This window comes from Coloeus monedula (assembly GCF_965178545.1).
Source record: "Coloeus monedula genome assembly, chromosome: 3".
Lineage (NCBI taxonomy): Eukaryota > Metazoa > Chordata > Aves > Passeriformes > Corvidae > Coloeus > Coloeus monedula.
In genome coordinates this window covers 109,381,526-109,409,384 of record NC_138783.1, presented here as the reverse complement: position 1 = coordinate 109,409,384, position 27,859 = coordinate 109,381,526, and the positions used below count along the sequence as shown (strand labels likewise).

The following is a 27,859-nucleotide window of genomic DNA, read 5'->3' as shown; positions in this document are numbered from 1 at the left end:
TTATCCTTGGTATTTTAGTTGCAGGAATATAGTATGTCTCCTTCTGTTTGAGAAGTTTAGTTTGTTTTCTGTTTCTCTGTGGAGCAAATCCCCACCTGGACTAGGCATGCTGCTTTGTTCTAGGCTTTTAAGATCACATACAACAGTTCTTGAAAAATATCAGTTACTCAGTGTATGCACTGCTGTGGCTTAATGCAGCTGGAATTCATATTCACTGCTTGCAATAGAAACAAGTACTGGTGCTATTAAAAATATACTGTTCATGAGTCTGTAGGTTTTTGAGGAAACTTAGCACTAAACAAAAGCATGTATGTGAAAATAAATACCTTGATGAAAACTTCAAGTTGGAAACTAAAATCCACTTACCTCAGAGGCTGAAGTGTAGTGCTAGTATGCATCTGGAATTTTCTTTCATTTTCATAATAAATGCATAGTTGAGTTATTTATTATTCCATACTGGTTACGTCTAAGATAGAGAGACATACAGATGGACATGGCAGTGTCCTTCATTATGAAGACTGGCCTGTTAAATGTCTGATATGATATTTGGTTTAACATTTTCAGTGGTGATGAAGGATTCTTTGTTTAGGAAACTATAACCATTGAAATATATTCATTTCCATGGACTTCAGGGCTGGATTGTGTACTGTTCCACTGCCTCTTTAAAACTAAGAAACCATTTGTATTTAGGAGATAATCAGGAGACAACAACAAAAATGTAAGGAACAAAATGACAACAACTAGCTTTGGGCAAAAAATGCACAATAGATACATTTTCTTTTTTGTTGTATTTCATAGCTAATGTGCTCTGAAGCAGTCATTGTTTATATATTATGCCACTGTTTGAGTGAACACATATGCTGTAGTTCAGTACTTTTTCTCAGAATTTCCAAAAGCTAGTCTTAAAAATCTTTGTGCACTTTGTGCATATGTGTATTCAAAGGGCGTATTAAAAACAAATGTACAAATCAGATATTTGAGTGTCTGTGTTGCTTATAGCAGTTGGCATAGTATAATTGAGACCAAGAATACTCAAAGTAATTCCTTGGGAGGGACTGAACAATCCATGGATGTGTGCATCTACAGTGTTTTCAATACTAATCGACATGTTGATATTTAAAGTTAGATTGCACACAGTCTTCACTGTTTAGAGGAACTTCATTGTCATCTATTAAAATGATTTTATGAGGGATGTGGTAGATGCTTAATTTTATGGAATCATTCCCCAGAGAGTTGAACAGGTAAAAATTCACAGCATGCAACTGTTGGTTGTTGTAGTAGTTCTCCACTGAATTAGAAGGCAGTGCTACTGCCAGCAGTCCATTTTGGTTTACTTTGGTTTTAGGACACCAGTAAAGAAGACCACTATCATGAGTTGTAGTAGAGTGAAATACTACTTCCAATAATGATCATGTGTCTAGAACCATGTAGTTTCTGATAATTGTGCAGGTTGACTCTAAAGGAAATGTCTATTTTTAATAGTAACTATAATTTGGTTTAACACTATGAAAAGTTTTACAAAAATAAAATGCAAGAGAGAAATTGAATAGGTAAAAATGCAGTGGGGAAGTATCACAGAGAATACCTTGAGCTCTTAAATCACTAGAGATCAGTAAGAGTAGACTCCTCCTTTAGTCAGTTGGCCTAAAAAAATTGCTCACACTTGTATAAAGTGGATTAGTAAAGGAACAGATTACTGTCTTTACCTTTTCTTTTGGATGAAGGAATAAATAATGGTTTGTATTTATAATTTTAGTAGACTTGGGTTTGAGTCATTTTACTTTACAGACTTATGTAGTAAAGAGGTTCAGAGATGCCAGCCTGAGATGACCCTATTATGTGTAAATTGCCATATATATGTTTTCCCCTTTGTATTCAGGAAAGAAGTATCTAATCATTCCATCTGATTTCCATTAAGAAGCTTTTTTACTTCTCACATATGTGACACATACAGCAAATAACAATATGGCACAAAACTGAATCTGTTACCACTTGATTGGAGATTTTTCAAGGTCAGGACCCAGTTTCACAAGCAGTTCTATTTTTCAATACAGCTGACATCAGACACAAGCTGAAGACAAACTTGTCTAATAAAGCTTTCAGATTCAATTTTCTCTCTGCATATAGCTTCAGGAATCTCTGGAGGTCATTCACAGCATGTGCTGTAACACCAACAGGGAGAAGTAATGAAAAGCATCTATATAAAAAGCTGACACTATGCCTTCCAAGCTGTATGAATAAAAACATGCTAAGCAAGTTTAGAAACACAAATCTCTGTTATTCTCAGAATTTCTGTTTTGATCTTTATAACATATATTGATTTGAGGATTTGCTTCTGGATTTTCTGACAGGTGAATAATACGTGCAAAATATACTTAAGCCATAAAAGCCTAATTTGAGTAAAAACCAAAATCTGTGTACAAATTACACCTTCATATTTAACATCCTATTTCAGGGGTCTTGCAGTAGGTTCCTGTTTGAAAGATCTGTAATAAACAGGTGTGACAGTGCAGTTTACAAAAGGAATGTGAACTTGTTTTGTTCAGGGCTCAGCTGATTAAACATAACTCACTCGGGATTACAAAGAAATTTTTTTTGTACTCATACCTATGATGAAACATAAATCAGAAAGTCAAAACAGGAGTTGGCTGCTTTGCTGTTATTAAAGACAATATGGAACCAAGGTCTACTTTTTCTATTCTGTAACAAGTTGTTGAAGCACAGCTGTCACAGCTGTATGATGTAAATAAGATTAATGCTATCATTTGTCTTTCAAAGGACCACATTCACCTATTCCATTTTTAAAATACAATCTGGTATTTTCTTCTGAGGAGCAAGCTTTGCAGCTTGTTTTCTTTCATTTAATGTCTTGATCAATAGTCAGTAGCAGCAGGATATGCCAGATTTATTTTGGTTAAATCCCATGAAATGACAGCATACCGTAGAATTCCTCAGACTGTTATTGAAAAACCTATATCAGATGAGAGCACAGAACTAAGTTACAGTTATGGTTGGACTTTTTTATATGGCTCCCATAATCTTGGTAATAGAATCCAGTATTGGCAATTTTCAAAAAATGTGGCAACTGTCATTTTAAAAAACAGATAGAATCAAGAATTTAGATTAGTTTATTCTGGAAGATATGGAAAAAGGGAGTAGAGTTCCTAGCAAAAAAGTGTCCATAATAAAATGGTAGTTTATGTCCTTTTTCAGTTTTTCTGCCTAAGTTTCTAGCTTTCCATCTTTAAATCACTTTTTTTTAAAAAATAGTGTTTTAAACCTACTCTCTCTCTCTCCCCCTTCTTTTTGTTACAATAACCCAAATTACTGTGGCATTTGACTATCCAGATAGCATCAGCCTGCAAATAGCAGTAATCTCTCTATTCTGTTTCTTTTTGTATAGTAATTAGGCCTATTGACAATTACATTGCATGAAAATCTCTTTAATTTGCTAGAATAGTAGAAAGTGATAGGCCATTCTGCACACAATCCTCTTGACCTGTCTGTTCTTTGTTGACTCATCCCTTTAAAAGAGCAAAGCAAGCCAGCTTTTCCTTGTGAAGGGAGCAGTGCTCAGGGATATCCTGGTCATGCCCTACCTGAGTCTTTGACGTCCTTCCTAATATTTCTGTTGTGAATGGGGCTGCCACAGAGTTCGGTCTGCCCTACAGAGAAACAGCCAGCCAAAGAGCATGAGCAGAGTGGAGGCTACAGGGAATGAGGAATAAAGCTCACAATTGCTTCGAAGGTTTCTGCTCTAGTCAGAGGGCATGAGACAATGACAGAAAGACTAGCTTCTTAAACTGTAGAAGGCTAAAATGCGGAAAAAAAGGTTTATATGAAGATTGTCACTGAAATATCTGACTGCTATCTTTATATCCGTGTGGAGTAGCAGGGGAGATGAAGTGGTGGAGATAGGCAAGAAGAGATTTGCATTACTGATATTTTCTTTAACAGTAGATTGGTGGTCAGACCACACTTAAGTTCCCAAATGCAATTCTTCTTAGAATGAAACTAAAATAGAAGTTAGTTTGACCTGAAAAGTAAGCATTATAGGAGAAAACTTGACAAGTGTTTCACAAAGTAGTACCAAGCAAGATATTTTAATATTTCTCATGAAAGAACAGAAGGTGCTTGTAGTGATTTCAGGAATTCCTTTGTCAAAACAAAGTGACAGTGATGGTGTTGCCTTTGAACAACTGGTTTTAATCCTACAAAACTTTTCACTTGAAGAATAAAGGTAGACTTGGACATTTTTATATAAATTCTGTAATGCTGTTAAATTAGCTAATAAGTGAGCTCTGATTATTTCACAGTTTCATCAAAACTGTTATGATTTTTTTTTTTTTTTAATGACAAGGTAGATAGAATTCAACGGGTTCATTGTTATTTTGTATCTGTGTACAATTTTTACACCCTTTATTCAGAGTTCCCCTTGGCTAAGACAGCAATTTATGCCTGTTAAATCAATGTGTAGATCTTACAAAAATTAGAAGAGGTGATTTTTATGAGACTGTAAAAGTTGGAGCTGCTGGCAGTGTGGTTTCTTTCTTATATCAAAGAATTAGCTGCCAAAATTCAGTTACATGCCAATAGCAGTACACTGGAATTGTAGATTGTTGTCATATAGATTGTCATCCAATTGAAAGCTGCATAAATCAAGGAACTTGTTACTTTTACTGACAAAAGGAATAGTGAGAGGTGCTTGCATCATTTGTGACAGATGTAGTCACAACGTTTTTTATAAGGCAAGTATGTGACAGAATTTGATTTTACAGCACCACAACTGCTGTAGCACAAAACATTCATTTTCATGAAACCCTTTTGTAACAACTGCTCACTAAAAAAGACGCTTATCCTTTGGAAAAAAAATAAATGCCTTGTGTAGGGGTATAAATTATACTGCTTTTTAAAAATGCATATGGAAGGTTCTTTGGCTACCTTTCTTTAGTTTCTGTCTGTTTAACTCTCATACTCACTAAAAGTGATCCATTCATACCACAGCCTTTTGCTTTCCAATTTTTAGTGGCCCCATCAATCATGCTGAACTCTGCCTAAGGAAAGGCTCTTGGAGGATGCCATGGCAATGTTATATTACTAAAAGGAGACTGAACTTTAGAGCAGTTTCTCTTTCAGAAAAGTTTGAATGGAACAATAGGTCCAAGCATATTAATGCTACCTCTGTTTACAGATATATATTACAATCTTCAGTTGGTTTTGTACTACTTGTCCCTGGTCGAGTCATAGTCCAATTAGGATCAAATGCTGAGGATTTAAAGTTTTTTCCACTACATGTAGAGCAGTCAATTGAATTGTTTATGTACACTGTGCCAGGATTAGTCCCATGTATTATCTTCAGTCTTAGCTGCTTCCTTCTCAAAGCATTCTCTGTCATTACAGTATTTCCAATTTGGTTTTTAGAGAGTATTTGAAACTGAGAACGTAGCTGTACAGGACCGTGGACAGACTGAGGATGGCAGGGACTTCTGGAGGTAATGTGGTCCAACCCCCTATTCAGGCAGGAGAACATAGAGGAGGCTGCCCAGGATCCTGTTCCTGTGGCTTTTGAGTATTTCTGAGAGTGGAGATTCCACAAACTCTCTGGTTCAACCTGTTTCAGGACTCCCTCAAGAGCATTTCCTGATATTCAGGGGGAACCTCCTGTGTTTCAGTTGTGCCCATTTTATTGTCACAGAGCACTGCTGGAAAGAGCCTGGATCCACTTTCTTTGCACTCTCCCTTCAGATATTTATACACGTTCAAGTGGTTCCCCCTGAGTCTTCTCTTTTCTAGGCTAAACAGTTCCTGCTCCTTAAGCTTTCCTCACATGACAGACATTTCAGTTCCTTAATCATCATTGTGGCCATTTACTGGTCTCTCTTTAGTAGCTCTACAGCTGTCTTGTGCTAGGGATCTGAGAACTGGATACATTATTCCAGGTGCTGACCAGAGGGGAAGGATCAGCTCTGTCTAGCTGTTGGCAATGGTCCTCCTAATGCAGCCCATGATGCTGATAGCTCCATCACTTTCCCAGGGTTTGAGGTGAAATTTTCGTTCCCTGGGTCCTCCATATTATCCTTCTTGAAGATAGAAGTGACATTTGTTTTCCTCCAGTCTTCAGACACTTCTTCCATTTGCCATGATCCATCAAAGTTTGTAAAAAGAATCCTCACAATGATTGCTGCCAGCTCCCCCAGCACTCACAGCTGCATCCCATCAGAGCCCATGGACTTTTTTATACATGTCCTGTTTGCTGAGGTATTCTCCAACCTGATTCTCTTCTAAAAAGGGCATTTTTTAAAAAACTCTAACTTCTGTACATGGAAATTACCTTGAAGTACTTATTATGACCAAAGGAACTGTTAACATTCCATTTCTAGGTATCTTGGATATATAGAAAATATTTGCAGAAGCTCTTCACAGCAACAGGTCACAATGTGAACTTTTTGCTCTGTGGCACAAATTTAACTTCACCCTAATGTTTATTTACATTGTGATGGACACAAGCCTACTTATGTGGCTTATATCACTGAAATTCTTAGTGTTTAGTAGACTCTACCTATTTTGTATGTTCTTATTCCTGTTGCAAATCATTGTTTGTTATTGAAGAGTTTTTCTTTACATTGAGTGAAAGACATATCAAAACATCTTGCTGTTGTGTTTGGAGGGACTTGGAAGAATGCATTGTACAATAAATAGCTTAGTCACACTGCTGCATATAAAAAGGCGGACGGTAAGAAAATTCTATCAGATCTATCTTATGACAAAGGAAGAAAAGTCTGGGAAAGCTGACACTTACGTTCCTACAAAATTTAAAGTTCTGATGCTGTTTATTAATCTAGTAATGGTAACAGTAACATTTTAGAAACCATAACTTTTGTAGTTATTTTTCAAATATAGCAGTACACATTCACTTGTAAATCTTTTTTTCTCCTAAGCATTTTAACCTTGACTTTCTACTTTCTTTTGAACCTCTAAGGTGTCTTTAGTTTCAGTCCCTCCATCCCATTGCACAGACTGTTTTAGATCTAAACTTTAATTAATAATCCCATAAACTGTCAGCTTCTTTTCTTTTACCTGTAATTAAAATTATATATAATCCATAATGATTTGTTAGAAGTCATAAAGAGCTTCTAGAATTAAAAGGTAGTATAGGCATTTAACTTGTATTTTAAACTGATGACAGTAACACATAATGTGAATGTTCCCTAAGTGTTCATGAAATTAAGTATAAAACTTTTACCCATTTATAGTCTATAAAAATTACTATGTATGAAATATACCTGATACAGGTACCAAGTCTTCTTTTTCTAGGAATTGTTTTTACTAAATATTCAAGGCTAAGAAAATCAAACATTGGTGTTGTATTAAAATAGGAAAGACTCACTTTGAAACATGATTTTTGTCTTTAAAAGCTGGCTAAAATGTTAAGAAAATGTTAGCTTTGAGATACAATGCTCTAGGGATGCATATTTTCCACATTTAGAGCTGTGGGTGGAATTTTGTTGGCAACAATTTTTGATCAACATAAAGACTTTATTCTGAGTTCAGATCACTAGAAAAAAACATTCCTTGCTTTCAAACTTCAAAGTTGGTGGGCTTTTTGAGGTAATAAATTTATATTATAGTATTTAATCAGAGTTCTGTTGGCCACTGTTTTCCTTTCAGAACTCCTTTATGACCTGGAACACCTGGCAGGTAGCTGTAGCCCCTCTGCAAAAAGTGTTACTGGCAGTGAGCATTTTGCAGGGAGGGGCTGTACTGAATGGGAGAACTTAATGTACTCTTAACTTTGTTTCCTTGACATTGAAGGACAGACAGAGATGAGACAATTCATCTATCATTGGAACAAGTGTAAATAAATCAGTTTCAGAACTGTCTTTCCAGATGTCTCTCCAGGAAGTCTGCTTGGAGTTTAAGAATATGATCGTGGATGGTCTAACCCTGTAGAAAAGTGGTTGCAATGACACAGCATAAGAAAAAAAAAAAAAAGAAAAATGCATTTTAGTAGCTGACAGAACTTCACCTGTGTGCTATTGTGGAGTTTAGTTGTTCCAAGTTCACAAGGATAAAGTGCTCATAAAACAGCACTGAGATTTCCCATGGAAAAGCCAAATGTTCCTGGTGTGGAATGTCCCAGCCAGCAAACTGCTGGTTTTCCTACTGAGAGAATACTCATTTGTCCTGCCACTAAAGAAGTCAGTGTTGCCTGTGTTATAACAAATTCCCTGAGTGATGTCATCTGAGTGTATGCCACAAGGTACAGGTATTCTTCCTCTGCTTGGTCAGAGTAAAATGCAGCTGAGTTTTGACTAAATCAGGAAGTTTAGTGGGTGTATATTACTGCTATTCATTGCATGAAGGATTTAAGGCTGGCATCTCCCTTACTTTGTGCTGTTAACAATGGAACTAAAAACATTCAGTTTAGACATGCAAATTGAATTAAAATCCACATCCGGTAACTATGTTATTTCTTCTATGTCAAAAAGCTTTGACCTAGTAGATGCAGTTATCTTACCTAATTGCAACTTAAGCACCACTAAAAGCATTCAGAAGGATGGTTTAGGAACGTTCCTGTGGACTGAGACAGTTCTGCTTAAAGACTGTGGCTTGAAAGAGAGTGTTTGAAGGGCTTTGAAGCTGTTGAAAGTGTTGTCATTCTTCCTGTCTGTTCCGTTCCTGTTCAGTACCTGAATAAGGAGTTTTATTTGTTTTGAGTTGTCAGTTTGACCCTCTCTTGAAACACAACACTGAAATAAGCAGAGTAAAAGAAGGGGGGAAATTTTTTTCCTTGCAATTGGTTTCATTCTGTTTTACTTGGGTTTGCATTCAATATTTGAATTTCAATTTCATTATACATTACAATTATTTTCACTCTTCAAGTTTAACATTACAGATTCTTTTTAAGATGCAAAATTACCAATATACACTTGATTTCATCCAGCATATTTCAAAGTTCAAGTTGAAAATCACACCTATTATTCTGTGGTTTAGTTTTCTCCTATCATTTTTCTGTGTTGTTCCCTTTTTTGTTAAAGAGCAGAAAGTGCTAATGAGAAATCACCTTAAAAACTTAATACTTGAGTGGTTTAATGTCTTCAATTCCAATTGTCTTTTTGGTTTTTTGGTTTATCATATCACAGATGTGAACCATTATAACCTTTAAATAAGCTGAAATATGAAGTCCTTAATTTTTTTATGATGCGTTTCAGTAGGATAGAATTTATTGCTCAGATACAGATATTTGAAAAAAAAAGAATTTTAATTCCAGTTCTGCATTTATAAATGAATTTTCCTGAGGAAAAAAAAATAATAATAAAAAGACCCCATCAAAAGGAAAAGCAACAAACTGTCCCCTTTGAGTCACAGAATCTGTCAGTGCAGTTCTGGATAAATTTTTTCAGAATGAGATCTGTTGCTATGTATTGTGTAGTTAATGTTGATTTATATTTTTCTATTAATTTTAGTCGCTCATTTATACACTTCTGTTAAATGAACTGTGTCATATCTGTGCAAGCATAAACAGAGAGAAATAAGCGATAGGTATGTTCTAAGTGTCAGAAGTGAAACACTGTGCAAACACTTTCTAAAGGTAATTTTTATAAATAATTTGATAACTCAAATATTCTAATGGTTAGTCAAAGTGGAACAGATTATTACCACCCTTAGAAGATGATAATAGATAGTGGTAGGTCTTGAAGTTTTTAGAGAAGACATTATATTAGACTGTTGCCCTTCTGCTAGTACCTCACAATCTTTTTCTAATATTTTAAGTTTCTTGATGCAAAAGAACTACATCAAGGAAAAAAAAAAAAAAACAAAAATAATCAAACAAAACCACACAAAAAGCAGCTCAATGGACAAAAAAGCCAACCCCATATGGCAAATCCAGATCAGTAAACCCATAAACTTTAGAACATTAGAAACACCTTGTTCTGAAATAGCTGTCACTAGAGGAAAATTAAATAAATACTTATTAATTAATGAACATATGATTGTGTACTCAGGCCAAAGTACGTGAGAGGAAGATGCCAGGCAGTCTTCTTAGACACCCTAAGTCTACTGATGGATGTTCCAGTTCAGAAAATTGTTCTTCAATTTACCTGAGTGCTGGTGAGGAGAGAAATTTTCTTGAGATAAGACAACTTCTGATTAACCTTCATGAATGCCAAATTAAGAAACTCTTGTTTTCCTGTTGTCTAAGAATCTCTGAAGTCACAGAGGAAATATAAGGCCTTGGCTTTATGGACAAATTGTTGAACCCTGACCTGCTATCTGGGTTTTCAGATTTCAAACAGACTTTGCTGTAATGGCATGAATGCCAATGGAAAACCATTAGCCTCTCAGAAGTAATAGCAAGAAAAAACCAAACCAAAACAAAAAAGTTACTGTGCATGGGGTTACACTGTCTTGGTGTTTTGGTTTGTTTTTGTTGAAGACAAGCTACCTCACAGGAAGAGGGCAGGAAACTGATTTTCTCTACTCTGTAAGAAAACTGGGGAAAATGCAAAAAAAACCCCCATCTAGATCCTTTAGAAATTAATATTTGGTGGTTCAATGCTAGAAATTGTAGAACACACTCCACCGAGCTTTTATTTCAGCCTTCCTGGTTTACGTATTGCTGTTTCAACAGTTGATTCAGATAGAGATTCTGAAGTCTAGGTGTTTAGTCTCTTTTCTAATAGTACAGAACCTCAGTGAAGCAATGCCATGTGTTCTGTTTTCTCTGTTTTAATATTTTTCTTCTTTGGTTGGCCTTTTTAAAAAATGAGAAAAAAAAACCAAAATACAATTTAGTGTGGCCTCATCCACAACAATATTGTCCATGAGGAACTGCTTTTGCATGATTAACTGAAGGGCAAAAAGAGCCAAACAGTTCATAGCCACCTCTTCGTACATAGCAAAAACCAAGATGAAAAGATCAGCCTTGAACTTCTGAATGATTTCCTGTTCCACACTTATCTGTCCAGTGTTATCTGTCTGTGGCACCTGTCATCATTCTTGCTGCAGAGACAGAAACTGTGCTTCAGTGTTGGGTACTTCCCCATTTCAAGCAATGAATAATTTACAGATTATTTAGAACCTATAGCTAATAGATCAGGAAAAGACGCCAAGAAGATATGTCTGTTTAGTCCAAAAAAGGAAAAAAAAAATCCAAAAATCTCCAAATAATAGAACATAATGCTTTCAAGTTATGAACTGGAAAGGTAACCAATTAGTCAAGGCTGAATTTCTGGTTGTATAGGTTTCCATATTGGCCACAGGGCCTATGGGAAGCATTTGGTGATAACAGTAAGTGAGAAGATTGTTGGTCAGACAATTTCACAGCTACAAAGTGACCTGGACACAGTAGAGGAAACTTGTTTCTTAATAATTGGTCATGCTGTGATATATTGAATAGTCCAACCAACATTTTTCAATCTATCTTCTGGTCTAGAGAGATCTGACCACACAACTAGATTTTTGGAAAATTACTCCTGCTTCAGCGACCTTTAGCGAGGGGTTTTATTACACTGTGAACTTTGCTAGTGTTACTAGGTCCATCTGGTCTTCTAAGGATGGAATTTGAATATGCTGAGAATGCTGGATGTTAAGCAGATATTATAATAGAAATCCTGTGGAAGAAAATGAACTCATATTTTCTTTTAGTTTTGATTTTCATATTTTCAGTAGAGATAATATAAAGAAATAGGCTTATTTCTGCGTTATCGTTTCTACAATATAAATTCTGAAATACTGAAATAAACATTTATCATTGTTCATTTATTCAGTAATTTTAGCTTTTTTTTCTTTCAGTAACTCCTGGTGAAACTGTTGCTGTGGATACACAAACCAGGGTAACCAAGGAAACCACCACCTTCAAACCAGAAATGCCATCTTCTGTGCTTTTGGAGGTTCCAGCCTTGGCTGACTTCAATAAGGCATGGGCAGAACTCACTGACTGGCTTTCTCGACTGGATCGAGAGATAAAATCTCAGAGAGTGAAAGTAGGTGATCTTGATGACATCAACGACATGATCATCAAACAAAAGGTATGAGAAACACTGATTTTTCAAGTTGAAAGCCTCATGATCTTTATTCTGTATTAAATCCTTTCAACAAAGAACACAGGAGAGATGATAGGTTGCAATATTACAGTACATGCAGTTGTCACTTCAGCTACTTTATCCCATAAACACAACTATTGGATGAAATGTTTAGATAACTAATTGAGGAGAAAAGAAAAGGTATTTACTATTTTGTCTGGTATTTGAAGCAGATTTCTCTATCTTTCTATTGCTTGTGCTGTAAGAGTATGCAAGCCAATGGTTGAAATATAAACCTTATGAGATTGAAGGACTTGCATAGTAAGCTCCAGGTTGCCCGGAAAAAGAGGACCCTGATTCATACTTTTTCTTATGTTACTTCTCTAATAACTTTTTGAGAGCCTTACATGCTGCTGCTTTCAGTTTATCAAAGGCTCCTCAGTTGTCTTAAAGAAAAGAACAGCTCATTAATGCAACTGTTTTGTCAGCAAAACTGCATCACTGCATCACTTACCTTTGAAAACACAGAAAAATACGGAAATACATGTTTTAGGAGAAGAAAGGGCTAAATTTTAGCTACTCAGTAGCAATAAAAGTAATTTTGTTTTATACAGCTCTAAAGTAATTACCTGCCTTCTAAATTAAGCATTGTTCAATATAAAAGATTTGCCCTGCCTGTGCAAAACTTTTCAGTGCTAAATTTCCATTCAGTTCAGTTCTAAACTGAGTTTAGGACTCCCTATTATATGATTCTCTTGTTTTTTGTCGTCATCTTCTTCCTCATAAAAGAAAGAATCTAATTTATTTTAAGGAAGATATTGACATTCTTTTTCTTTGCTTAAGCTAGAAATAGAGGGAGAAAAAATGTATACATGTTATCGAGACTCTACTGAGACATTTTATAAGAAAATATGCTGATGTCTCATGCGATTCATTCTGCTTCTTTTCTTATATTTTCTTTTTTCCCCCAGTGTTTTAAACTTTCCATTTTTGAGAAATTTGGCTTGCTTTACCATCTAGATGAAGAAAATATTAGTTTCATCTTGATTAATGATGATAATGTTTACTAAGTAGAATTATATACTGCTTCATTAATTAAAGAATCCTTAAAACAAAATAGATATAATAAGTGATAATTCCAGTGCCATCTACACAGAGCATTAGGTTAAAATAGTTGTTACATCATTTGAAAAGGTTGAGGGCCAAAGAAGACTTGTTTACACATTATCTTTTGATGTTTTTCAGAATAATTTTGGTTTTAAAATTTTATATTGTCAAATACTTGGTTCAGCATTATTCAGTTTTCTTACTTATACTTCACTTTAGCATATTATTCTGGCAGGCAAAATCCATAGTGTGCTTCCTGCTGCAGATGTCTTTTACTTAAATATGAGACCAAATTATTAACTCTTCAGAATTTCAGTTAATGTTAAACATGTTTTAAAATGAACTGCTTTGTATTTGCATTTCATCTTAGTTCAAGGCTAAAATATTTTAGCACTGCTGCAGTCTGTTCCTGGCTGGGGAGCCCTGTCTCTGTTTTTTGATACCATGCTGTGCTGGTAACAAACCAGCAGGAAAACTCTTTTTTGTCATGCTTACCTCTCTAATTGGCTGTGCAGCAGAATGTGACATTTAATATATTCTCTGATGAAGTGGAAGAACCAATGTCTATATATAGACTGCAGTTCTGTTAACTGTCTCCCTCTTCTCTAATGATCATCTTACTATCACTTAATACATGGAAATGAATGTCATGAAATATTTCATTCTTCTTGTAAATCTATGACTGGATTATTAGGTGGGATGAGCATAAAGAATTTTCAAAACTGACAAAGCATTTTTTAGGTTTCTCATATAAAACCAACCCTACCCTGATTTCTAATGTGTGGAGTGTCTGCAGCAGTCTGTGAGCTGATGAAGTTGGACGTGTGGGTACTTGACTAATCTGAAAAGTCACGCCAGATATGATCTAAGTTGGAAATCCAAAAGGAGTGCTTACCTCCCCTGATCTGTATATCCTGTAGAAGATTATAGGGATTTTTTTCCTGTGGTTGTGATTTAAAAGTCACTGAAAGTCACCATTCTGCACTGTGGTTTACTTGGAGAGTTTATTGCATATTTAGAGGAATCTCAGTAAGATTTAATGGAAGTTCCATCTTTGTAGAGTGACCTGTTTTTTTAAATCCGTTTTTCAACTTCAGGTGTAAAATACCATCTAAACACAGCCAACTACTTTCCTTATAAAAATTCATCATTACAGAGATACATGCTTCAAGAAAGCTCTTTTATTATAATACATCTCTAGCTCCTCACCCAGAATTTAGAACACTTCAAACAGCTCATCCTGTTGTTGTGTTACCAAACTCTTACTGTTCTGGGGTTTTGTTTCCATTTCATATTTCATCCAAAGCAGAGAGACACTTTTCTAATAAGAAACTGCAATGTCAAAGCAAACATTTTAGATGCAAAGAAATCCCACATCCTAACAATGTATGTTAGAGGTCGTTTTCCAAATCACCCAGGTGAAAATAAGTGACCTTAGGTTGTCCTTTCTCTCATAGCAGCATGTAATGTTGAAGCTCCATCTCTGAGGGCATTTTGGTTAAGTTCACTTCAATCTGATTGTATCACAGGATTACAGCCACTAACTTTGCCATATTTTTCCTCCATAAAAGTTTAAGACATCGTTAGCCCTCACTTGAACTTTGCTTGGAGCTGATTGCAGTGAATTGGCACTCTTGTGTGAACAGCACTACACTGGTTAATTATGGGACAATAAAACTCAAAAAAGACAACTATTTAGAAAAAAAAGGCTTGTTTTAGTGGCAGCTTCCCCTTAATGAAAGAAACAATACAAATTAAATTCTCCTGAGTGGTGCACATAATATATAGTAAAAGCAGTATACCAAAAGAGCAGCATAGTGACTAGTGATTTCAAATATCTATAGTTAATCTTTCAGTCAAATGAGTGATATACTTCAATCAAATGTATTACATATTTTTAGTCATTTATGATTGTGTGTATCTTGTTAAACTCTGTAAAATTAAACTAGAAGATACTAAAAAGTGTGTATAAAGATATTTAATACTAGCATTAGTATCATCTGTGTTTGCATTAAAGGAAAATTATTACATTTTTCTCATCTGCTTGAAGACTGATGTTTTGTAGGATTTGATCCTTAAACAAAGAAATGTAAAGCAGGCTGACAAGAGACTCATGTTCCTTCTTTAGACAAGAAATAAAGCAAATAAATTTCATGGGAAAGACTGTGGATATATAATATCCCACGATGTAAGGAGGTGAGGAACGTGACAGAATATGGTTTACCCAGTTACTTCATTTTACTGTCCTTACTTTGAAACAATCAACATGCTTTATATTTGAAGGTCAGGTGGGGGTTCTTCATAAAAGAGAAAATTGTGAGGAACAGGATGACAAACTCCATTTTGTTACATTTTAGAAAAATGGAAACCTTACTTAAGATGCCAACAAGCCTTTACTCAGAAACTCTGCTTTGGGAAAGGTTTTCAGCAGGAATAGATTTCTGCTGGGAGTAGTGAATCATGGAGCCTGTGCAAAGCTTGAAGTTAATTAACAATGCTGTTCAAAGATATCAGGTACTACAGTCTCCTTAAATTTTGAATTCTGTCCATGGATTTTGCCAAGGTATGCTGTCCATCCAAACTTTTTTTAATACATGTAGTTGAAAGCGTGGCTTTTTATTGCACTGGATGTACATAGATTTTTATTTAGTAAAAAGTATTATAATAAGTAAGATTAGTAAAGAATGGGACTAAAATTTTCAATGCCTGATTTTACTTATTGATTCTAAGAGTTGAATAGGTTGAATCTTCAGTTTTAGGTGCAGGGGAGGGGACTAATCTGATAAAAAAGTATTTATGTTGAGTGAGGCTAACCTAGTTACTGAGACTTTTAAGTAAAGAAGTGGAAAAGATACTTTCAGGTAATGATTTGTATCATCCAAAAGTAGTCATCCAGAAAGATGTAGAGAACTTATTTCTGTCTAATTAATCTGTCACTATTAAAAAAAAAGTAGGTTTGATTATCTGTCAGTTAGAGAAATAAACAAAACTAGAATGAGGAAATCTTTTCACTTTTAATTGTAAATTTCAATAGTTGTGCACCTTTTCCAGATGATGGATGGTAAAATATCAGTTAAGGAAAAATATTTGTTTATAAACTGTGCAGAAAAAAGAGTGGGCTTAACTTACATTCCTCTTGTCAGAGCATTTTATCTATCCTTTCCCATGGTTACATACCATGCCTTTTAGTATACAACTTAAATGTGTATTTTCATATGCAACCTTACAATTAATATTGAGATAGATCAGAAAAATGAGACATTTTTTGTCCAAACTGTTTTCCAACGTACATTTTTGTGGAAATAAAAATATAGTGTTCCAAATTTATATCCTGTTATTACAGAAGCAACTGTAAGTTCCAAATCAAAATTTGCAGTTCTCCATTACTGAGTATGAATCAGTGTACTCGAAATATGCCTCTGTTGAATGAAAAGTTGTGGTTACAGACAGAGACTTTTGCATCTGTCCATGTAGCTTATGCCAGAAGTGTAAGCTATAGGCAAGGTGGAGTCTTCACCCTTTTAGATACTGTACTTGAAGGTACAGTATCCAAAAAGAGTTTTGCAGAAGTTTCATTTTAGTGAAAAATGCATGAAAAGACCCATGTAGCACATCTTCAGGTAATGTACTGTTGAAGAACATAAGATTTTACATTTGGAGCTGAACATTTCCAGTTCATGTGATGTGCTTAAAGAGAAAAGTTTGCTAGTCCAAAATCCAAGTGTGGTGCCAGTAAGTTGGGAATTTACATTCACACTTTCTGAATCAAACTTGAAGAGCACATTTGCCCCATCCCTCAGTCTGTGCTTTCATAATGCTTTGAGGGTTGTTTTTCAAAGCTTCTAGGATCTTCTTTTTCCATATGAATACACAACTGCAGACATTTCCTGGGTCACTGTTGGACCAGGATAAACTGTCCTGATAAAGCAGGGCTGAAGCCGAAACTGATTCTGCAGCATGTTGGATGATTCACTGGCATTTTTGTGCATCCTCTCTGATACCATAACCCCCCACATGATTTTATGGTTTAAATGGTGTGCAAAACCTCCCTTACCTCTGTGAAATTCACCATACAATATAACTGCTCAGGAGACACTATCATTATTTTATGCGTATTTCAGAGTGGTGGTGTTGTATTTAATATGGGATCTCTAGTGGAATTCTTATTTTATACTGTCGTGCTGTTAGACTTCTAAAATTAATTCTAATTTATGAAAGTACTGAAAATGTGGTTTCAGTTTTTAAAGTGAATAAAAAACCTCATAAATGAACAGATTTCTAAATATAATAATTTATTGTATTTTTAAAACTGCGAGATTTGTAGTCCTGAAAGGCTTTTGCTTTTTTGCAGAATAGAGAAAAATGAAAAAAATGTCTGTCAGCCTTCAAGCTTGTTTCTAAAGGTTAGAAAATGCAGTAGGATGCTCTAGAGGGCCTGGAAATCAGAGTCTTTAAAGGGAAAGGGAAGAAAAAAGGGTCTATTAGTCTGAAAATTGGACCTCAAGGGATATAGAATATGTGTCAGGAGACTCTTTTTTTAATACTTTGTTGAACAAAAAGACAGATGATATTTTAAACTAGCTTGGCCACCTCATTACAGTGTATTAGAGAGTATATTTGTTTTCTGCAATAATAAAAAAAAAGTCTAAACACTGGTTTTTTTGAAGTATTATTAACAGCTATTTCTTTATTTCACTCTAATGTTAATTACTAGGACATGCATAAAAGTTGTACCTCTAAGGATCTGATTCTAAACTCATTAAAGTAAAATAGATACTTTCATCATTTTTCAGTTAGTTTTCAGTCAGGCTCTATATCACCATCCAAACAAAAAACAATACAACAGTTGTGCCTAAAGATAACATTCCTCTCAGCTTTTATTGGCCCATTGTGAAATAATTCGAGGGATATTTTTCCAGTTCTCTACAAAGATAAATTATCATGTTTAATACAACTGGCATCCTCTTTAGCAGGGAAAGGATAAGAGTGTAGCAATTCATTTTTGTTTGCATTGATACACTGAGTATTAGAAGCACAAACTTTTCACTAGGGCTGCATTTTTTCAGTAGCGATTTTTTTTTTTTAATTTTTTTTAATTTCTGAGTCTGCTCTATCTTATAAGTACAAATTACCATCAACACTGGACCTTACCTGACCTACTTTTTTTAATCCAAATCAATCTCTCATTTTGTGTTTTCATTCCACCAGTATGTGCAGCTCAGAGACCCTGCTGCACTCTACAAACACACCATGGGTATGGAAAGACTTTTACAGCTGTGTGCTGTCCACAGAGACATGGGAAAATCCTGCTGTGCTGGAAAGTGTAAAAATTCCCTTAACCCTCATGAGTTCTGTGTGTGCCCAGCCAGTATAATAATGCCTAACTAGATTCTGGGCTGAATTTAATATGGCCCTCACCAACATCATAATGAAACACTGGAACAGGCTGTCCAGAGATGTCAAGGATTGTCCATCCTTGGAGATATTCATCACAAAACTGCACAGGGCCTTGTGTGACCTGATGTGACTCTGAATTTGGCCACATTTGAGCAGTAGCAGACAAGATGATCTGCAAAGGTCCCTTCCAAGACAAATAATTTTGTCACTATATATAAATGCTATTCTCAAATATAGATTCTGTGTTCAACCTTGTCAATGAAACATGCTTTAAATGAAGGAAATAATGGCTTTATTCCCTGCTTTGTACCACTCCCACTTCACCTCTGATTTGCTTTAAAGAGTGAAGAAATCCTGTTAAAATTTTGCCTTTTTTTTAGTTCTAAATAGTTGTGAGGATATTAAGACAGTTGCACAAGTTTTAGGGGGCTTTATTTTTGTACCATTATTGATATATGTTATTAGAAGTAGTAACAGGAAATATAAGAGTGGCTTTGGTTTTATTCAGAAACTGTGGGAAATATAAAAGCAGTTTTTTTCTAAATAATGATGCAATGTATAAAATTCTAACCTAGTTGTAATCATAAAATGCAAATTAAAACTAGGGGGAACAATTGTATATTTGCTCATTTAATGGGTGAGAAGATGGAGCTCTTCTTCAAGAAATAAGTTTTCTTCTGTAAGAAAATAAAAACATCAAATCCCAGCAGACCTTCCTAATGAAGCTGATCTTGAAACACAGTTCTTTTATGTGGAAAAGAAAATTACCCCAGAATTTAAACTAAAAAAATCTGTGATCTTGAAATGTGCCCTATTGTTTTCTCAATGTGCCAAGGGTACTCTGATGCTTCTATAAACACATCTTAATAATGATATAGATTCAGAGGTTTGCTAGCAGATGGACAATTCCCTCTTGAGGCAGAACAGCCAGCAGTGTCATTATCATCCTTTTTCACGAAGGGATTGTTTAAAAAAATATCACAAGCTTTTTTAAACTGTAGTATAAGCTTTATAATAAGTAGTTTCTAGTAACTTAGCTCTACTGCAGTAAGCAGAATTCTTGGAATTCTGTTTTCTCTTTTCCCAGTAGAATACTATAATATTTTTTTTGCATTTAGAGAAGCTTTCATGGTGAGTTCTTTGTTGATTTACGTGTAGATATTGTTTTATAACACTCACATTAAGTAATGAAAACCATTCAAATAAGTACTTTATTCAAATGTAAGGAGACAAACATCTTAACTCACTCCAGTACAACATTTAAATTTTGTGCAATGTAGAGCTGCTTACAACTGAAAGAGAAAATTTATAAAAACATTGTAAGAAAGGCTTAAAGCCATATTTTCGTTCAGGAGCACCGGGTTCTTGAAAAATTTTCTATATTCCCTAACCATTATACATGTTTTTATTTTTCATGCGACCCAGCACTAGGCATGTGCTGTCACTAGATTTAAGATAAATAAACAGTAAGTTCCTTTGGTTCTGGGAAGGCAGAGAAGTAGTGGGAGATAGAACTATGTCTTGCAAAGTTGGCCCTATATGGGGGATTCAGGACAGAGGAACACTGTGCTTGGAATTTGTTTCTCTTGCTCCACCTTCTTTACCTTTGTGGAACATGATCTGTTTTCTGCTGCCTGGAGTCCCCTTTGGCTCATCTCTTCTTCAACATTCTCCTTTTGTATCTACTAAATTGAATTTTGTATGCAGAAGATAAGGACAAAATGTCTGATTTTGCCTAGTCCCTCTAACAGGTGATGTCATTTCTTAATGTTGAAGGAAACCTTAGATTCTAGCACTTCAAGACTCTCTTTTCCTTTCACTAGTTGGGGATGGTGGTGGGATAGGGTTGTGTGTTTATTTTTTCTTTTGTTTGATATAGAACAAAAAAAAGCAGAATTTGTTTTGTTTGATATCCTTCATTACTGCAAAAATAAAATTTAAAAAAATCATATTAGCAGACAGCAAATTTACAATGTAAATTGAATTTGAATTTTTCAGGCCACTACTGCAATGAAATCCTAGAAAATGCGCATGGAACTTAAAATATGAAAGTACTTCTACTAAAAGCAATAAGACTATGTTTTCTTCAAGAAATAGACATTAAAGTATTGTTCTGAATTGAAACAGTGAATTCAGCTCTTCATGTAATCAACTGCTGAAGGAGTACTTAATTAAAAAGCCCTGGTTTTGTAGTAACTGCAGGCCATTTCACATTACTCCAGGCTCTCATCTGTCTCTGTTGCTAGCTGATACAATAAGCAAGGTAACAAATCAATCTCAGACCTGTATTCTGCTGCTTTTGTGGACCATTGCTCTTACTAAGCTAAAAGATCAATTTAACTTATCACCATGGCACTCCTAATGGTCAGGTGCTTTCTGCCTGTAGGAAAGATTTTCTCCAGCCAAATATGAGATTCATACATGAGAGTTAGTCACTTCAGCTAGTTCCCAACTTCCTTTTTCATGCTTCTGGATTTATCAGATTCTCCAGATGAATTGTTAAATATGGAATGCATGCTGGGGTTCATGCAGTGAGGTGAGGGGAATTGTTTCCTGGAATGGCTTCATTCTCTCAGTACACAAGCTCAGGTGTAGATACCTACCTCCATTTGTTCTTAATCATCTCCACCCCTGTGGAGGAGCAGTTTTCTGCTGGAGAACATGACAGAGCCAGAATGTTCCACTGGGAATGAAGCAACTCTGTGATTGTCCCCAGTTGGATTCTTGGCACAACCCTGCAAAACAAGCCTTTTTCCTGTTATGTGAAACAGCCAGTCCCTACCACTCATTAGCACAAATACGTGGATATCCAGACCAAAGGCAGTGATTTTACTCCATTGGGACACTGAAAATCTCCCTGATTTCTCTCTCTTTCCTCCATTTATTTTGTCACCCCTTAATGCCATAGTTCCAAGTTTTAGTTTAATTTGGTTTTAGTATTAAAAAAACCCAACCCAACCCCCCAAAATGAAACTACAGAAAAATAATATTCTAATATTATCAGTGGTAAAGTGAAAAGCTGTATCTTGATGCTAAAAGTGGTTCCTTTTTGATGTTTTAACAGAACAGCTTAACACTTTGCTTCTTTGGAAAAAAAAAAAAATTAGGATCAGCAGTTTTTTCTAATTAGAGTAGAAGCTGGTTTTAATATTTTGGAAAAAATGGTTCTGAGGTAACATAAAGACCCTGTTTTATTTCACCTTCTTGTTCAGAGAAATATCTGTTACGTTTTTGACCAAAAAGCAATGAAGTTAAAATGAAGAAATAATAAACAGAATGTGAATTTAAGCATTTTCCACTTTGTGGGAAGAATGATGTTTCTCAGGCTATCATGAGTTACCAGTGATGTCACACTGCATATGTCATGGAATCCTTTATTCAAACAGACAATTTTGAAGGTGGCATGATGTGGGATGACTTCTCAGGGTAAATGTCCAACCTTTTGACATATATTTAACCATTTTCCTTTCTAGTCTCTAATCTGTGTGTCTTAAATTCCTACTGTGCCTTAGGATCAGCAAAGATAACATTTTAAAATGTTACTATAAATCTTTCTACTCCTTCATATGTGGCCCATCTGGCATAATATTTCTGAAGAAAACTGGTATGTGTGGCACATTCCTATAATGTCAATAATGTCATTCAGATGTGGGATTCAGCTCTGACAAAGTGGTTGTGTTTTGCAAAGAAATGATGGTGCATCAGAACACATAAAAATTATTAACTTGTTTGCTGGTAGTGTGATTTTGGGTGGGGCTCCCCCCCTACCTGGACCTGTCATTGAGGCATGTGATAAAGAACAACACGGATGCTAGGGAACCACATGATATCTCTGGTTACTAGACAACAACTGTGAAAGCTTGGCATCAAAGTGCTGTGAGACAGTAGATAAAATCAACTCCCTCAGGCATTTGTATTTTACATTACTTGACTAATTCAGAGGCAAAAAAAATTAGTAAATTCAGTATTAATTTACTAAAGAGGATCTCCCCTGCAGTTTTGTACAAGTCACAGGGAAGTTCTTTGGAGGCAGCAGAATCTGAATTGAGGATGAGCACAGCCAAATGGCCCTTCTGGTCAGTGACTGTAATATGTATATTGGGCCTGATGTTATGAACTCAAAAATAGGAACTCTGTGTACCTGTACTGAATGTTCCAGAGCTACACAAACCTCCAGTATAATCCATAATAGATATTGTTGTAATGATTGATTTAGAGACAGAAGTATTTACAGAAAAGGATTAGTGGTATTCTGTGCATTTAAATTATAATACTGATATGGTGCATGTGGGTGAAAAAGCTTAATATTTAAAAGTAGTTTCAACCAGGACTTAGATCATGGCTCTGACATGAGCAAAAAAGGTGAAATTGTCTTGCTGGTCCTGTGATTATGGTTAAGAGAAGACAGGAAAGATGGATTAAAGGTAAGTGGAGAGGAAAGGGTAGGAAAAGCAATGTAACTGTTGAATTGGAAAAGTTTGCAAGACTGTTAGTCTTCTCTAAGACATAGTTGTATAAAGGTCTGTATTGATGAAGTGCAAAAATTCAGTGAAGGAGAAAGATTTGTAACACAGAAATGCTCTTGATTTTTATCTAGATTAGTATACACAAATTTAATGTCACCATATTTCCCTCCCCCATCTCCTCCTCTTCCTGCTGGACTGCAAAAGTGTTTAGGTCAAACATCACTTTCCTTCTGAGAAGGGTATCTTACAAGTATCTTTCTTTGACTCTTTCTAGCTAAATATGCTGAGATTAAAGAAGATCTTTCATATTAAAACTTCTATTCCATCATGTTCGTTCATTTTGTTTGTTGGTTTCTATGTTTTTATTAAACTTTTTCCAATATTTCTTATCAAGGCGTGATTATTTCGCTTAATTATGATAGGTTTTGTATGAATTTAATAATTTTGTATGTCTCTAATAATTAGAATGGTTTATACATAAGCCAGAATTGTAAGTGGAATCTAAGGGAACTGTACACATGACTTTTAATTTCCTTGGGTGCTCATTACCCAATTCCTTTGAAATTCTTTCATTAGCCAATCTTAAAATCACAAATCTTAATTAAAATAACAGGACAGCCTTTGGAGACCTCTTAGCAGAGAATACAAAGCATTTATTTTTTTATTATGAGAAAATTGGGATTTTTTCACCGTAGGGTTCACAGGAAATGTGTTCTCTTGACTTCATGTTTCATTGTATGCCCATTTCTGAATTCCGTGGGCTATATGATCATTGTTAGGCTTTGCTGTAGGGTTGATCTTCAGGGATGCTACTTAACAATATATAGGAAAAATGATTCTTCAGCCCGTTTTGAATGATGGGTAAATCACCAATTAGATTATAATTTTCAACCTTCTTTCCTTCTGCCATTGCATAATGAGTAATTTTCACTGTAATTATCATTTTCAGCAGAAAAACCTTATAAATAGCAGATTACTTTTTTAGTACTGTGTGAGAAAGAAAAGAATGAACAGCAGGAGTCATTTTCAGTTCCCTGTACTTCAAAAGAATTGTAATGGATTATTAAAAATAATGTGAAAACAAGCACTTTTTCACAATACTCAACAGAAAATTATGATCTTCTCCTTTTAGCGCTTTGCTACTGATTCTTCTCCTTGGAGACATTCTGACTTCATTTCAATCTGCCTCTGTAGTTTTTTCCTTTCTTTTCCAAATTTATTCGAATTTTGCCTGTGAGGGATGCACTGTGAGGAAGGTGACACATCATAGAGGATGCCAGCCCCTGTAAGGGTTGACCATGGCAAACTGTTCCTGGGCAGCAACCTGCTGCCAGTATTGTGTCTGCTAGTATTCCTTCTGTCTGATAGTGGTTTTGTATTCTGGGTAGGGAAAGAAAAAGAAAAACAAAGTCTAATTGGGAAGAGGTTCACTGAAATAATTCAGAAATAACTGCTAAGCAGCATAACGGTTAAATGTTAAAACTAGTTTTTAGTTCTAATTTTATGACCTGCGCTGAAGTAAAGTAAGTTTAGGTAGGGAAAGATGGAAATAACTATAGAGCATTTTCTCAGAACAATTTCTTTCTATTATGTTTGATAAGAACTTTCATTTTTAGAGGCTTTTAGATAAACTTAAGTGTCCACATCAGGGTAGAAAGCTACTTTTCATGAGAAATTCATCAAGAAATGTAAGATTTTTTTTAAGAGATGCAGCCACAATTCTGTCTGGCCGATTACCAATGATCCAGGAGAATACTCTGGTGTACTTTTTAATATTTGTTAATATCCAGTTCTCTCTCTCAATTAAATTATTCCATAGATCTTAAATATCTCTAAAAATGCAGACATCTGTGTATGTCCATTTGTGTTTGATGAGGACATCTAGGAGAGTGATCTTTCTCAGTACAGTAATCCTTAGTGTTTAAACTACACTTTCTTAGTTTGGTATGGTTGAACAACTCTGTCACTTAAAAATAATGGCACCAAAAAAAATAGACTCAAAACATTATTTAAAATTAAGATCTCCATAGCAGAAATCTGGCTAAATTTACACTCCTATGGGAGAGAAGAGAGTAATATTTTGAAGCATATTAACTGAATTTCAATTTACAATTCAGAGAAAACTCAGTACTTTGGAATTTTCCATGAAAATGTAGAAGGTTTTTTTTGCTTTGTTTTGTTATTTTAGTAAGTGAATGGAAGAGACAAGACTGTATGTACAGGATTTTACAGGAAAGAAGTGGAGAGGGGGAGATCTGGGTTAAAAATATATTCCCAGATATTTTTGGTCCACTCTTACAGATTGTGTGTTGCTGACCATAATATACACAACAAGGACACAAAGTGTATTCCTCAGAACATACTTGAAATTTTGCTGATTTTATACCCACTGCCTCTTAGAATTATAATGTATGACAAAACAGTCATCTAATTTCAACACCCAGATGCAGAGATTTTTATTATCCTTGCCATCCTTTCTGCAGTATTCTCATTTACCATGGATACCTGTCAATTTTGGTAACCCATAACCTATGGACACTTTTTACGTGAGTTCTTAAGGAAGAAGCTTGTAAACTATGCAGGGCAGGGATCCCATCTTCATATTCCTTTAAAAATTATTTAGACACTGTAGATTCTATTAAAGGAAACCCAAAAAACCTAACATGTATTAATTGTTTTGATCATATTTTAGCTGCAATACAAATTCCTGGCATATCTCACTGAATAATGAAAAAATCATTTGTAATTCTTATTCATAGACACAAAATTGAAGCAGATCATAGCAAAAATGAATGTTTCCTGCTACTGAAATGTTAGACGTTATCTCAGACTTCCAAACCATTTGGCCATCAGAGAGCAGACTGTTATCTGTTCTGATATTAATCTACTTGCAACAGCTACTTTGGTGCACAGTTTCAAAATGACAACAAACATGCACAATGCATCATAATTATGTCCCTTTCAGGAATAAGAACTGCAGAAAAATTTCTTGAACTTAAGAAAGTGTCTTTGCATCTGTGGGAACTAAAAATAGCCTTTTTAAAGATGTGGCTGTAAGGGATGTTTCCCAAAGTATCGCATGGGGTGCACAATATGTTTTTAGGGGAGATAAAATGCAGAATCATATGTATGCATAATAGGCAGGCATCATTCAGTCTAAATTCAATCAAGAATGAAATGCTATTACGTGCAAACACCTCCTGGGCTTGTGCAGAGGTAATGGAGCATATGAAATAGATAAAGTGACAGCGAAGAGAGGAAGAAGATATGTGGCTTTCCCTACAACTTTGTTTAATAAAGCTTTCAACATACGTTGTGGATATAATGTGTTGTTTTGTCTCCATCCAAATCACCTTAGTTTTTATTCCATGCATTTTGTAGACTGTAATTTGGTGATAATGGCTTCTTTGCACAGCTCAGGAGTGATGAAAAGGAATAACAAGGTCTGTTAATAAGAGGATGTGCATGTCCTTCCCAATACAGAGATCTTTGAGTGGAAGAAACTCATATTTTGTTTGTAAGAAACATCAGTAAGTATTCAGTATTGAATATTTAGGGAGAATAAATATGAAAAGACTGATTGGAAACCAGTCTGTGTAACAGCCAGGTGAAAAGACTCATCTATTTTCAGCCTTTCCTTACTTCTTGCATGCTTATTACTTCTTACATGCTTATTACTTCTGTGAAACATGCTTTATGAAATCTGTAGTTCTTGAAGTTTGTCTTCTGCATTATCAGTGGTTTTGATTCAGTGGGTTTGGTCTATGTTGTAAACTTCCAAGCCACACTGCCTGAGTAAGGAGCAGATTTGTATTGCTCTGCCTGAGAAGGGCTGCAACTGCAACAAGATTCAAGGAGTCAGGACGTGGTCTCCTTTCCCCCTTGCTCTAGTTGGGAGCAATCTCTTCAGGCACAGGGAATTTATGCCCTTTTTACTCCCTAAAGGGAGATGCAGCTGAATTCTCAAATGAACTGTTTGTGTTGTCTCAGTCTTGTCAACATTTTCAGACCTTCTCATTTCAGTGGAAATTTGTGATGACTAAATAATTGGAATGTGATACAGTCATGGAAAGCATTTAAATATGTATTGTGGTTACTAGTTTTTTTTTAATTCCTTGATTTATCTAAAAGTCAAGTGTTTGGAGACTTCTTAGCAGCAGCTAGAAAATATGTATTAGTAATATAAATAATATATTATGCCAACATAGTAACAAATCAAACTCTTCCTGTTTACTACTGAAAGAAGATCTATTTATAACACTACAGATTTCCCTATAATTTAGGAAAAAAAAGAAACATCTTGCATAGGATTTGGCATAAATTTGAATGAGGACAACATTGCACTTAACAAATATTTTGAGTCTCACATAACTCTCTATTTGCAATAGTTCTTTACAGTGTTTTAGGTTACATAATTTGTATTTGATAGAACTGTAACAAATACAAGAATAAATAGGTTTTAAATGGGACTAAAAGAGGGTTTTTTCACACTTGAGAGCATAAGAAATGCTTTACTGAGTCAAATCATCATTATTCTGTCTAACCCAGGAAAATGTCTCTGGTGGTGACATTAGGGCAGGTTGAACAGGGAGAATGTACCAGCCTGAGTGCCTTCTGCTGCATGTTACCCTTGTACTGCCCCATCCCTAGCATCCACAGCGCTTGGATTTGGGACATCAGGAGTCCTTGTAGCATCTATTTTTCAGCCTATTGTTCATGAAGTTGTCTCTCTCTGAAACTGCTGTTTCTCTTGGCCCTCATGACCTCCTGCGGGCAAGCTCTATATACTCAGTACCTGCTATGAAAATACTTTTTTTCATTCTAAAACAGTTACTACAATAATGCAGCATACTCCTGCCCACT

General features: G+C 35.2%; 1 protein-coding gene across 5 annotated transcripts in view; it reads left to right on the top strand.

The window, feature by feature from the left end:
• DMD (dystrophin) overlaps positions 1–27,859 on the top strand; it is a 999,626-nt gene that overhangs the window by 663,926 nt on the left and 307,841 nt on the right. For all 5 annotated transcript variants that reach the window (XM_082277447.1, XM_082277448.1, XM_082277450.1 and 2 more), the window contains one exon: positions 11,797–12,032. In XM_082277447.1, the coding sequence (XP_082133573.1) occupies positions 11,797–12,032 (236 nt within the window). The remainder of the gene's footprint in view (positions 1–11,796; positions 12,033–27,859) is intronic.